Genomic DNA, 12,993 nt, shown 5'->3' with positions numbered 1-12,993 from the left:
AATATGGAAAAAAATACATCAGCATCTCTTATCTGAACCAGAATCCCAACTCTCCAAGCTGTTAAACCCAGGAGACAATGCAGCTATTTAATGGCCTGCAGGCTCAGGAATGATGGGCATTTACTTGCAAGCGGCTCTGGATAATCTCTGAGCGTGCAGACTGCCAGCTCAGCTGCCCCCGGCTCGCCCTGCTGCTGGGACAGGGACACGAGCACCTCCAGCAGGGCAAAGCACGGCCCCAAAGCAGAAGGGGGGCTGCCTGGGTCGCCCTCCAAACCATCAGCAGCTCAGGGAGCTCGTGATTCACCCCGGTGCGGGAGGAAAGAGAGCAGGGGGGGCATTTCGTGATGCCCCCATAAAGAGACCCATAAATCTTTTTCTGCGGAGGATAAGCAAGGAAATGCCCCCCCCCCCCCCAACCCCAGCACCTACCCCTGCAGTGCGGCCCCTCATCCGAGCCATCGAAGCAGTCGTGGAGCCCATTGCACAGTTTGCTCATGTGGATGCACAGCTCGGTGCCCAGGCAGTTGTGCTCGTTGGGTTGGCACCGCGACACTTTGCTCTGAGGGCCTGCAAGGACAGCAAAAGGCACAACGGTCACTTTCCCAAATCGGGGTGCAGCCAGCTGGCCCTCTCCATCACCTCCCCATGGCACACAGCCCTGCCGGAGCACCGAGCACGGGGATGGATGGGCACAGCTCACCCCACAGCTCACCCCACAGCAGCTATGGGGCAGTGGGACACACCGAGCACCCCCAATCCCTGCTTTGAGCCCTGGGGTCCCACACCTCCCCAAGGCACGTGGGTGCATGGGACCCCGGTGCCCAAAGCACATCCACAGGTGCCACCAAACCCCTTTGCTCCCGTTGTGCAGGCAGGCAGCTCACAGGGGGTTGTTAAGCACCGGGGTTACACGATACCAGGAGCCTTAATCTCCATTATTAACTCACAAACTTACAAAGGAAGCACAGCTTATTTTATAAGCTTCTCTGAAAAGCAGCACGGCATTCCGGCAAACAACAAAACACTGCAAATCAAACGAGATCCCCAAACCCCATTAAAAGCTCTCCCGGTGCTCAGCTCCAACCAACAGCCCCGGGGTGCAGAGCGGAGCAGGAGCTCTGGATGCAGCTCTGGTCTCCCTGCCCCCAAATCTCTCAGGTTTTAGGGTCAAACAAGGAACTCTTCAACAGCCACCACTGTACCTCTATTGGGGCAACGGCAGCGTGCAAGAAAACGATAAAATCCCCATTTAGAGGGGGACAGCAGTGTGAGCAGCTCCCACGGGGCCATGCACCAGATGGGCACCCACAGCACCGCGCTGCCCAGGTGCCATTGCAGACAGCTGTGCAGCCCTGCAGGCTCCGTGCATTGGGATTCAGGCACTGTAGGACTCATCCTAGACCTGCCAGGCTCCCCTCCAGCAGCCCTGAGATCCGCATTGAGTGCCCTCTGCCCACAGCTCTGCTTCCTGGAAGCTGCTGCGTTACGCTGGCTGTGCTCTCAGCCCTAACCCCTGGGCTAACAGCAGGCACTGCTCAAGAGAGGGCTGAAAGCTCCCTGCAGGGCAGACAGCTGTGATGGGGACATTGCCAACCCCAGGACGGCCCATCCCTGCACCCCACCGGGCACCAGGACCGCCCTCCTCCTCCTCCCCTCACATCTCCACCATGCATTCCCTCCCGTGGAGCAGTGCAGGGACTCAGCCTCCCCTCCCAGCATTGCACAGCAATGCCTGCTGCCCTCAGCCTGCACTGCCATCTAAGTCAGCCCAGGCACAGCACGCAGATGGCAGCGCTGGGAAGAGCTAAGAAGGACACGCAGGGCTCTGGTGTGCATCCCCTGTGCACAGGACCCCCCCCAGCACCCCCCCCCCTCCCCCAGGCAGGAGCCTCCACCCTTCCCAGCAATGAAACAACAAATTGTTTCTGGATGAGCAGCCACGGAGGGTTGGGTTGTTTTCCTCTGCCCTTCCCAACGGAGCCCCGCTTTGCAGAGCTGGGAAGCCCAGCAGGAAAGCTGCACTGAGCGGCCCCAAAGCACAGCAGCGTGGTATGGAATCCATGCAAAGCTCCTGCTCAGAGCACATGGAAAGCCCCCATCACCACCTGGTTCATGCAACGGGAGCAGCATAGGGAGAATGGAGCAATGCGCCCTTCTTGGCACAAGAGGTGCCCAAAGGATGGGAACGCAAAGGGCTCCAGCTGCCAGATCCAGCCCTGTGAGCACAGCATGCTTTTCCAACACCTGTAGGAACGTTTCCAGTTTGCAGACCCACTCAGTGCTGGGGGATCAACCATAGAATGATAGGTTGGAAAAGAGTTTGGGGATCATCAGCTCCAACCACGTGAGCTCGGGATGGGAACCTGAGCACCGGGCTCTGCTGCAGCCCTGGGACCACACATTGCTCCCTGCTTTGCATTCCAACCCCCAAAGTGCTGCTCTGCCCTTTCCTCCAAGGGGGTCGAACCACACTCGCCATCAAATTAATGGTTAATTAAGCACCATCCATACGAGGGCCAAAAGAAGGAAGGCACCGAAATAAAGTGCACAGTTCATCAGTCAGAACTGATCCGCCGTGTCCATTATTCCCCTGCACAGAGCCTGGATCAAACCGCTTATCGCAAACAGGGCAGGATTAATCTACAAGCCACTCTGTTTGCTTTTGACTGTGTTGGTTTGCTAATAAATGAGCCCATTTATTACATGTGACAGGCTTGTGGTACACCCCAAGGAGCTGAATTAGGCCGGAATTTTAACCTCACTTGCAAAAAAAAAAAGGAGGGGGGGGGGGGGGGCGGAGAAAAGCAATTCTTTCTTCCATAAATACGGGCTGTAATTGATTTGGCAACAGCTCAAATTGATGTGGAGTGGGGGAAGCTGCAAAGGGAACAGATGGGAGCGTGACCCGGAAAGGGCAGATCCTGCCCATGGCCCTGCATTGGGTGCCAGCACCCAGCACAGCATCAGCCCGGGGTCCCTCTCTGGGTGAGCCATGAGCTGCAGCTCCTCCTGCTCCCGCAAAGCCAACGCTGGCTTCAAGATTGCTTGGCTTCAAGCATTGCCCTGCTGCATGCAAACACCCCCCGGCTCTGAAGGCCTCGGGGTGCAATGTGACTGCAGGAAGGCTGCTGCCATCCAGCAGTGCATGAGCAGATCCCACCGGGCTGCCTTGTGACACCCATCCGAGGCTCAGGCGTGGGGCCAGCAGGGGGAACAGCCATCAGGCAGCCACAGCAAATTCATTTCCCAGCGCTCCTTCGGTTTGCAGTGGGGTGGAGGCTCTCGTCCAAGTTCTGCTCCTGGGGAAAGCGTGGTGGAATGTGAAAGTGATGGGGTAAGAATCAGTGCATGCCTCTCCTATGGCCACGAGTGCATCCATAGAGCTTAAAAGGGAACCCTCCCTGCGCTCGGTGAGCACGTGAGCAACGCCAGCAAATGCTTAAAAGGATTCCCTGGAGAGGAAAACCTTCCGCATAACAGACAGCACTTCCAGAGCCTCTGACATGAGTACATTGCTGCAATGTAAATAGCTGTGCCTGGCTGCCAGGACAGCATCTGCAGCCAGGGCTGGGATTAATAATGATAAAAAAAACCTTAATAGTTCAATAATAGCAATAAAAGTCATTCTCTCCCTGCCAAAAAGATAAGGGGGATGAGAGCCTCCTGGATGCCCCGGTGCCAAAGTGGCGTGAGAAAAGCTCGCCTGGCAAACCAACAGATGCCTGCCAGTGCCGACAGGTCGGGCTGTTTGCACGAGCCTGGGCAGGAGCGGGCAGAGCTGGGCATCCCTCTGCCATGGGAGAGGCACCCATGGGCGATGCCCAGCCAGCACCGCCAGCACACAGCGGGCTGAGAGCAGGATGGGAGAGCCGGGGGTCCCCTCTGCCCTCGGGAACGTGGGATCCCATCTTGTAGGGGGCGCAGATGTGAAGGTGTTGCTTCCCCATCTCATCCTCCCGGAGCAGCACAGCGGCTGCTGTCCTCCCTGCCCGGCTCTGCAGCCCCACCAGCACCGCTCAGGCAGTGAAGAATGAGGAAGAAGAGGTGGAAAAAAGCATCCGGGGCGTCCGTCTACCTGTCCGGATGGATAAAGAGAGCGCTGTGAAATGGGCACAGGCACAGCTAGCGGAATGCATCAAGCAGGACAGATTTCTTCCAGCACTGGGAAAGGCCTCCAAGCCGTCCCGCAGTAATTTTCCAGGGCTGCTGATTGAGTGGAGCCAGACAGCCCATCCCAACCCCCCCATCCCTCCCACGGAGGGGACGGTTGCATCATTTTCGCTTTCAGAAATAAATAACTCCAGCGCCGAACCACAGCCTGCATGGGAGGAAAGCGGTGTGCCAAGAGCAGCAGGAGCCCAGGGAGGACGGGGCCACGGCGCTGGGTGTCAACAGCAGCACCCGGCACCTCGGGCTGCTCTCCTGGCATGGAGAAACATGGCGATGTGCTCTGCAGGAGCTCCATGCTCACAGCCTGGCTCTGTCAGACCCAACATGGCTCCTTGCTCGTGGTCAGGCTCTGTCCGACCCAACATGGCTCCCTGCTCATGGCCTGGCCCTGTCCAACCCAACATGGCTCCCTGCTCACAGCCTGGCCCTGTCCAACCCAACATGGCTCCCTGCTCACAGTCTGGCTATGTCAGATCCAACATGGCTCCCTGCTCACGGCCTGCTTTGCCCAACCCAACATGGCTCCTGACCCTGTCCAACTCAACATGGCTCCCTGATCGTGGCCTGTATTGTCCAACACAATATGGCTCCCTGCTCACAGCCTGGCTCTGTCAGACCCAATGTGGCTCCCTGTTCATGGCCTGCTTTGTCCGACCCAATATGGCTCCTGGCCCTGTCCAATCCAACATGGCTCCCTGCTCACAGCCTGCCTTATCCAACCCAACATGGCTCCCTGCTCATGGTCTGGCCCTGTCAGACCCAACATGGCTCCCTGCTCACGGCCTGCCTTATCCAACCCAACATGGCTCCTGGCCCTGTCCAATTCAACATGGCTCCCTGCTCACATCCTGCCTTGTCCATCCCAACATGGCTCCCTGCTCATAACCTGGCTCCATCTGACCCAACATGGCTCCCTGATTGTGGCCTCTATTGTCCAACCCAACATGGCTCCCTGCTCATGGCCTGCCTTGCCCAACCCAATATGGCTCCATGCTCACGGCTGGGCCTATCTGACATAACATGGCTCCCTGCTCACATCCTGCCTTGTCCATCCCAACATGGCTCCCTGATGGCCTGGTTCCTTCTGACCCAACATGGCTCCCTGTTCACAGCCTGGCCCTGTCCAACCCAAACATGGCTCCCTGATCGTGGCCTGTACTGTCCAACCCAATATGGCTCCCTGTTCACAGCCTGGCTCTGTCCAACCCAATATGGCTCCTGGCCTTGTCCATCCCAGCATGGCTCCCTGCTCACAGCCTGCCTTATCCAACCCAACATAGCTCCTGGCCCTGTCCAATTCAACATGGCTCCCTGCTCACATCCTGCCTTGTCCATCCCAACATGGCTCCCTGATGGCCTGGTTCCTTCTGACCCAACATGGCTCCCTGCTCACAGCCTGGCCCTGTCCAACGCCATATGGCTCCTGGCCCTGTCCATCCCAACACGGCTCCCTGCTCATAACCTGGCTCCATCTGACCCAACACGGCCCCCTGCTCACAGCCCACCCCTCCCCATCCCCATTTCCCCCATGGCCGCTCCCCTGCAGGGCTGAGGGTCCGCACACCCCCAGCCCCGCCACGCCTGGGGCAGCTCCAGCCCCCCTATATCACACACCCACTGCAGAGCCCCCCCCCACGGGCCCGGACCCCCCCCGGCTGCACCCTCAGCGCGTGGATGGAAGCAGATGAAAGCAGCGACGTCCTCTCCCCACGGTGGGACGGATGGTGGCGGACAGACAGATGGACGGACGGATGGAGCTGCCCCACGCACGGCATCCATGGGGTGCAGAGAGGGGACCTCAAAGCAACGAGCAGAGGGTGGAGAGGGGCAGAAAGGGGTGATGGGGAAGGAAAATCATACATACATATATCGGGCGATTCGTCCGAGCCATCGGGACAATCCTTTTCCCCCGTCACAGCGCCAGCCCTTAGATATGCACGTAATCTGATCTTTGCATGCAAACTGTTTGGGGCTACAAGTCTTCGGTGCTGGATGAGAAAAGAAACAACCACAATAAAGGAGATCAGTTTCTTCCCAAAGACATTTCCCCCCCCCCGCCCCAAACAACCGGCATCGAAACGAAAGAGGTTTAAATTAAGGGCTAGATTGCTTTCCTTCCTTAATGGCTGAGCCAAGGTTGCAGGCTGGCATCAGAATCCATCAGCCCTGCCCCTGAGGAAGGGAAGAAAACGTAAACTGAAGCATTAATTACGCTGCGAGAAAGCAGGAGCTGAGAGCCACGACGGGCTAACAGGTTTTAAGGACCATTGAGCCGGGATGGATCGGCTCCCGGCAGCCCGAGGCGCTGCGCCGCGTATGCTGGGTGGTGAAAAAAACAAAAGGAAGGGGGAAAAGAGAGAAAAATGAGAGAACCCAAATGAGGAGCAATTAAAAAGTCGCGGGTTTCAATCACGCAGACGGCAGCGCAGCCCGGCTGAGGGCTGTCGGGGGGGCGGGGAGGGGGGGGTGCAGCCCCCCAGCGTTGCCCCCCATCGGTGCGCTGCTGTCGGTGCGGAGGGAGCGATGCTGGCTGTGCTTTTTAGGCCAGCAGGCACTGCAGGAGAGCTCTTTCCCGGCCCATGTGCAGCTGGCAGCACCGCACTTAAAGCAAACACGCGCGTGTGTTTGCACCGATGCAACGCTCAGGGCTCAGCGCGGGGCAGGCAGCAAAGCTCAGGCTGAGCAATGCAGCCCTGAGGGTCCGTCCTGCATCACAGCCCCCTCCCGACCACTGCAGCCCCCGCAGCTCTGCGCCCACCCCGGGATGGAGACACAACCCTGAGCCCTCAGGAGGACAGCTGGAGAGCCCACCCAAACCCACCCAAACCCAACCTGGGCTGTTTCCCCATGGGAAGGCATCACTCCCTGAGCACCCAACGTCACCCCCCGCCTTCTGCTGAGCTCCCAGGACCCACCCCGCTGTCTACACAGCTCATGGAGGGGGGGGGTCTCTGCGTTCTGCCCCCCATTCCAGCAGGAGCCCACCCTCCTCCGTGGGTTACAAACACTGGGTTTGCTACCACAACCACAGCAATCACACTGCTCTACCTCTCCCCACCCCCCCCCCCCCAAGGCTTCCAGCAGCCCCACACTCAGCCAGCCATGGGAGCAAGTCAGCTTCCAGGACCCCATACACCCCCCGGGTGGGAGCAAGTGGGCTGCCAGGACCCCAAATACCCCCAGGTGGGAGCAAGTCAGCTTCCAGGACCCCATACACCCCCCAGGTGGGAGTAAGTGGGCTGCCAGGACCCCATACACCCCCCAGGTGGGAGCAAGTGGGCTGCCAGGACCCCAAATACCCCCAGGTGGGAGTCCACTGGGTGCCAGGACCCCAAATACCCCCAGGTGGAAGTAAGTCAGCTTCCAGGACCCCATACACCTCCAGGTGGGAGTCCACTGGATGCCAGGACCCCATTATGCCCCCAAGAGGGAGTAAGTCAGCTTCCAGGACCCCATACACATACACCCCTGCCAGCCCCCCAACCCCCAGCCCCACTCAGCTCCAGCCTCACCAGCAGAGCAGCAGGGCAGCCCAGAGCCCCCCCCCGCCCCCCAGCACCCACCCTACAGGTCTGTGTGTTTGCATAGGATGAGAGCTGAGCCAGACGGGCGCTTTGCGCCTTCTTTTGCACCAGAGGTGCTCAGCAACACCCAGCATTGGCACAGCCGCTTCATTTTGCACCGGATAACAGCAGCACGGAGATTCGCCCCACGGGTCAGCATCTCAGTCCTGCAGTCCCACCGAGGAACCAAAACACCCCCAAGCTGCACACGTCAGGGTTTCCATAAGGAATGCCATCCCGCGGATGTGCGCCATCACCAACGCTGCCCACCGTCCCCGTGGAGAGGCACCTGGATGGAGCAGGGGTGGATGCGTGGGCTGCCCGACGCCAGGTGGGGATCCGGGGAGGTGCGCATCAATGCTGCGTTCACACGGAGCCAAATTTGGCCCCGGGAGCTGCAGCAGCAGAAGTGGGAGCTGAGCTGAGGGGCTCCGACCTCGGAGGGGAATAAAGGGGCCTTCATGTGGCACACAATGGGCGGCTCAGAGCGCAGCCCGGCGCAGCTGCGAGAGCCGTCCATGGAAAACATTCCCCTCTTTAGCAGTCAGAGCGGCGAGCCCCGCTTAAAAAATAAGGCGAAAGGAGGGGAAAACGGTGCTGCAAACAACAAATGGTGATTTCCGGTGCAAGAAGGGCGCCCTCCTTCCCTGCGGAGGGCGGGGGGGATGCGCGACCCCCAGCAGCTCCTGCTGACGGAGGTGGCAAAGCACCAAAGGGGGTCAGCGGAGCCCAGCAGCGCTGCACCACCCCCAGCACACAGAACTCAGCCCTACGGCCAAACCCATCCGTCGTCGTCGTCGGGTTTGCAAAGCACTCCGAATGCTCCAGACTCCGCCAGCACCGTTTGCTTTCTGCCCAAAGGAGGGCATCCGCTCCGTCAGGGCGGCGAGCTGAAGGCCCCCTCCTCCAGGAGAGCCCCAATTCGCTCTGACGGGCAGAATAAAACCCCGATATCCGGGGAGCAAAGCCCCAAAAGCTTTGGGAGCGTCACAGCACTCGGCCAACATCTCTCCTTCCTGCAAAGGAAGCAGCGCTGGCAATAAAGACGGACTGGAATGAGCGTGATTTGCAAAACAGATGTTCCAAACCGGGGGGGGGGGGTGGAGGGAGGGGGGGGGGGGGGGGAAGAGAGAGGGAGAAAAATAAACCCACTCCGCATTCCTCGTAGGTCTTCGTCCCCAGCACTCTGCACCCCCCGTGTCCCATAGGGCAGCACTGGGCTCAGACACCTCCCCCCCCCCCCACTCTGCACTCTGACCCCCGGGGGTCCATTGGGGTGCATTGGCTGCAGCACAGCCCCGTTCCGTGGCCACCTTTGGGGTGTGTGCACCTCATCCCATACACCGGACACCACAACGCAATCCCTCAGGCCTTCACTTTCCCCTCTGCCTTCCCCCCCCCCCCCCCCCCCCCCCTCACCATCCACCCATCCATCCTTTGTTCTCAGATTTCAGAGCCATTCGTCCACTTTTTTGCCCTCCCAGCACCCTTCCCATCGCTCTGCCCGTAGGCCCGGGGGGGGTTGGGGGGGGGGGGGGCACTGAGGCACACCCTGCAGCGATGCCCCCAACCCGGAGCTCCGTGGCGGAGCTGCAGGGCACAGCCGAAGCACCAAAGGGGGTCAGCAGAGCCGAGCAGCGCCGCGCCCCCCCCCCAGCACGCAGAACTCAGCCCTACGGCCAAACCCATCCTCGGGCCCTGCAGAACCAGACGGGGTAATAGAGACATTTAAAACAACACAACCCGGATCCCGCAGCCGTGTTTTGTCAAGGGAGGGGGGGGGGGGATTGAGGCTAATTTGTTTGGCTTGCATTTAAGCACAAGATCTCCAAACAGTTCAAATGCATTTTTGCAATTCTTCCATCTGGCCCCGTTGCACGGGAAGATTCAAACCAGACCGCAGCGCTCTCTGCACGGCCATAAGGGCGCTCTGTTCGCTCGTCCCACAAATATTTGGGCTGCGAGAGGGCGGGGGGGGGGGGAGGAGGAAAGGAGGGGGGGGGGGAGGGGCCGCCTCAATTGCTGAGTAAATGTTGACTTTAAACTACGTGGGGTTTTTTTTTCGTCCTTTCTAAGCCGCCTCTGCCGCGGCCGCATCGCGCAGCGCTGCTCCGCTGAAGGAGAAGCAAAAAGGGGGGGGGGAGGGGGTCGCAAAGGGAAAGCGTTGCGCTGCTCCGCGGGGTCCGAGCGGGAGGAAAGCGGCGCTGCAAAGGGAATGCACGGCTGTGCTCGGAGCAGAGCTGAGCCTCGGGGGTGTGGGGGGGAACCCGAACGGCACCGCGCCCAATGACACGTGGCAAAGCCACCCTGCGCTGCTGCCGGGACCCCAAACGCTGCTCGGTGGGAGCGGGTGGGCTGCCAGGACCCAAAAGACCCCCAGGTGGGAGAGGGTGGGCTGCCAGGACCCCATAAGCCCCTTAGTGGGAGAGGGTGGGCTGCCAGGACCCAAAACACCCCCAGGTGGGAGCGGGTGGGCTGCCAGGACCCCATAAACCCCTGAGTGGGAGCGAGTGGGCTGCCAGGACCCCAAACACCACCGAGTGGGAGCAAGTGGGCTGCCAGGACCCCAGACATAGCCAGGAGTGAGTGCACTGGGTGCCAGGACCCCAAGAACCCCCAGGTGGGAGTGCACGGGGTGCTAGGATGCCAAACATCCCCAAGTGGAAGCAAGTTGGCTGCCAGGACCCCAATATACCTCTGAGTGGGAGCAGGTCAGCTGTCAGGATCCCAAACACCCCTAAGTGGGAATAAGTGGGCTGCCAGGACCCCATGTACCTCCAGATGGGAGCACAGCGGCTGCCAGGACCTCAAACACCCCCAGGGTGAGAGCAAGTTAGCTGCCAGGACCCCAGACACCTCCAGGAGTGAGTGCATCGGGTGCCAGGACCCCAAACAACCCCGAGTGGGAGCAAGTCAGCTTCCAAGACCACAAATACCCCCAAGGTGGGTGTGCACTGAGTGCCAGGACCCCATATATCCCCAGGAGGGAGCAAGAGGGCTGCCAGGACCCCAAACATCCCCACGGTGGGCGTGCATTGAGTGCCAGGACCCCATCCATCCCTAGGAGGGAGCAAGTCAGCTGCCAGGACCCCAAACACCCCCAAGGAGGGAGCAAGAGGGCTGCCAGGACCCCAAACACAGCCGGGTGGGAGTCCACGGGGTGCTGGGACCCCATATACCCCCAAGTGGGAGTAATTCAGCTGCCAGGACCCCAAATACCCCCAGGTAGGAGTGCACCAGGTGCCAGAACCCCATAAATCCCCAGGAGGGAGCAAATCAGCTGCCAGGACCCCAAATACCCCCAGACGGGAGTGCACCAGGTGCCAGGACCCCAAACAGCCTCGTGTGGGACCAGACCAGGTGTTGAGCTGCCAGGACCCCCCCACGCACATCTATGCCCCCCCCCAGGCCCCACCGATGGCCCCACTGAGGAGCAGCCAAGAGATAAAGCAGCACAGACCCCAAACCCCCCCCCCAGGACCCCCCCCATCCCCACTGCTCCTCCATCCCCTCAGACAAAGGAGGGCAGTGGGGCCACAAATGGTGACGGCTGAGAGCAGAATCCCCACCGGGAGGGGGAAGGGGAATAAATCCCATTGCGCCGTCCCAGGGCCGCCATCACCGAGTGGGTCGGGGGGGGGGGGGGGGGGGGGGGACGGCAGCAATGCTGACAGCAGCAAGAAATGTGGGGGTGGGAAATGTGGGGGTGGGAAATGTGGGGGTGGGGGCTCCCCCAGCACAGCAGCCAGGAGATGGGTGAGACCCCCCCGCCCCCATAGATTGGTCCTGGGGGGAACGCATTGGGCAACGGTTGTGGGGTGGGGGGGTGGGGGGGTGAGAAAGGGAAAAGGGAAAGGCAAAAAGCCCACAGAATCACTCCGTGCCTTTTTTTTTTGCAGCTTATCTGCAATTTAAATGAACGGCAAAACCAGAACAGAAAGAAAGGAATAAAACAAAAAGCGTTTGCAGCCAAGAGAAGGGGCTGCAATCCCCCCCCCCCGCCCCCCCCAACAGCGGTGGGGGGGGTTTGGGGGGGCCTGGCGGGCAGCCACCCGTGGGAGGGGGGGGCATTCCTATTCCTATATAGAGGGGGTGGGCTGCGGACATTCCACCCCCCGTATAGGGTGGGTAGAGGGGGGGGGGTTCCTCCCCCGATATAGAGGGGGTAATAGGGGGGGGGTGGGTAATTCCTCCCCCCCATATACAGGGGGTAGGTGTGGGGGGGGTATTCCTCCCCCCACATAGAGGGGGTAATGGGGGGGGGGGATATTCCTTCCCCCATATTGAGGGGGTGTGGGGGGGCTGGGGGCATTCCTTCTCCATATAAAGGGTAGTGGGGGGGGTGGGGGCATTCCTCCCCCCATATAGAGGGGGTAATGGGGGGTGGGTAATTCCTCCCCCCACATAGAGAGCGTAATGGAGGGGGGGGGATATTCCTTCCCCCATATAGAGGGGGTAATGGGGGTGGGGGCATTCCTTCCCCCACATAGAGGGGATAATGGGGGAGGGGGGGCATTCCTCCCCCATATAGAGGGGGTAATGGGGGTGGGGGTATTCCTCCCCCATATAGAGGGGGTAATGGGGGTGGGGGCATTCCTCTCCCCATATTGAGGGGGTAATGGGGGGGCTGTGATGTGGGGTGCGAGTCCCAGCTGCTGGCTGCCCCCAGGGTCATGTGTGACCCCCCCATTGCACCCCACCCCCCCGCTGACCTGGGCTGGGGGGACGCTCCGGATCGGGACCCAAACAGAGCGCAGTGCTGCGCCCCAAAGGCCGTTATTTATGGCTTCTGGCTGCGGCTGATAACGATCCCCTGGGATCTGCCCTCAGTGTGCCATAAAGCAATTACACGGTATGGATTAATTGGCGTTTCATCCCGACGGCTGAAACACTGCGCTGTGCGTGGGGATGGAGCCTGGGGGGGCGACGGGCAGCGGGGCTGTGAGTGGGGTGGGATGGGGGGGACAGCAGCAGGGCCATATGCAGGGTGGGGTGGGATGGGATGGGACAGCAGTAGGAGCCATATGCAGGGTGGGATGGGAAGGGAAGGGATGGGATGGGATAACAGCAGGGCTGTGTGTGGGATAGGATGGGATGGGATGGGATGGCAGCAGGGCCATATGCAGGATGGGGTGGGATGGGATGAAATGGGATTAAGTGGGATGAAATGGGATGGGATCGGACAGCAGCAGGGCCATATGCAGGGTGGGGTGGGATGGGATGGGATGGGACAGCAGTGGGGCCATATGCAGGGTGG

At 60.4% G+C, this 12,993-nt stretch overlaps 1 protein-coding gene across 1 annotated transcript in view; it reads right to left on the bottom strand.

Moving 5' to 3' along the window:
* The window catches only part of LRP1 (LDL receptor related protein 1), a 68,325-nt gene that overhangs the window by 49,351 nt on the left and 5,981 nt on the right, over nt 1-12,993 (bottom strand). The window contains 3 exon segments of the mRNA NM_205242.3: nt 433-570; nt 6,038-6,079; nt 6,081-6,161. Coding sequence (NP_990573.3) covers nt 433-570; nt 6,038-6,079; nt 6,081-6,161 — 261 coding nt within the window.

The sequence above is a fragment of the Gallus gallus genome, chromosome 34 (assembly GCF_016699485.2).
Source record: "Gallus gallus isolate bGalGal1 chromosome 34, bGalGal1.mat.broiler.GRCg7b, whole genome shotgun sequence".
NCBI classification, from domain to species: Eukaryota; Metazoa; Chordata; class Aves; order Galliformes; family Phasianidae; genus Gallus; species Gallus gallus.
The sequence above is the reverse complement of the archived record's forward strand: the minus strand, read 5'-3'. Positions and strand labels throughout refer to the sequence as shown.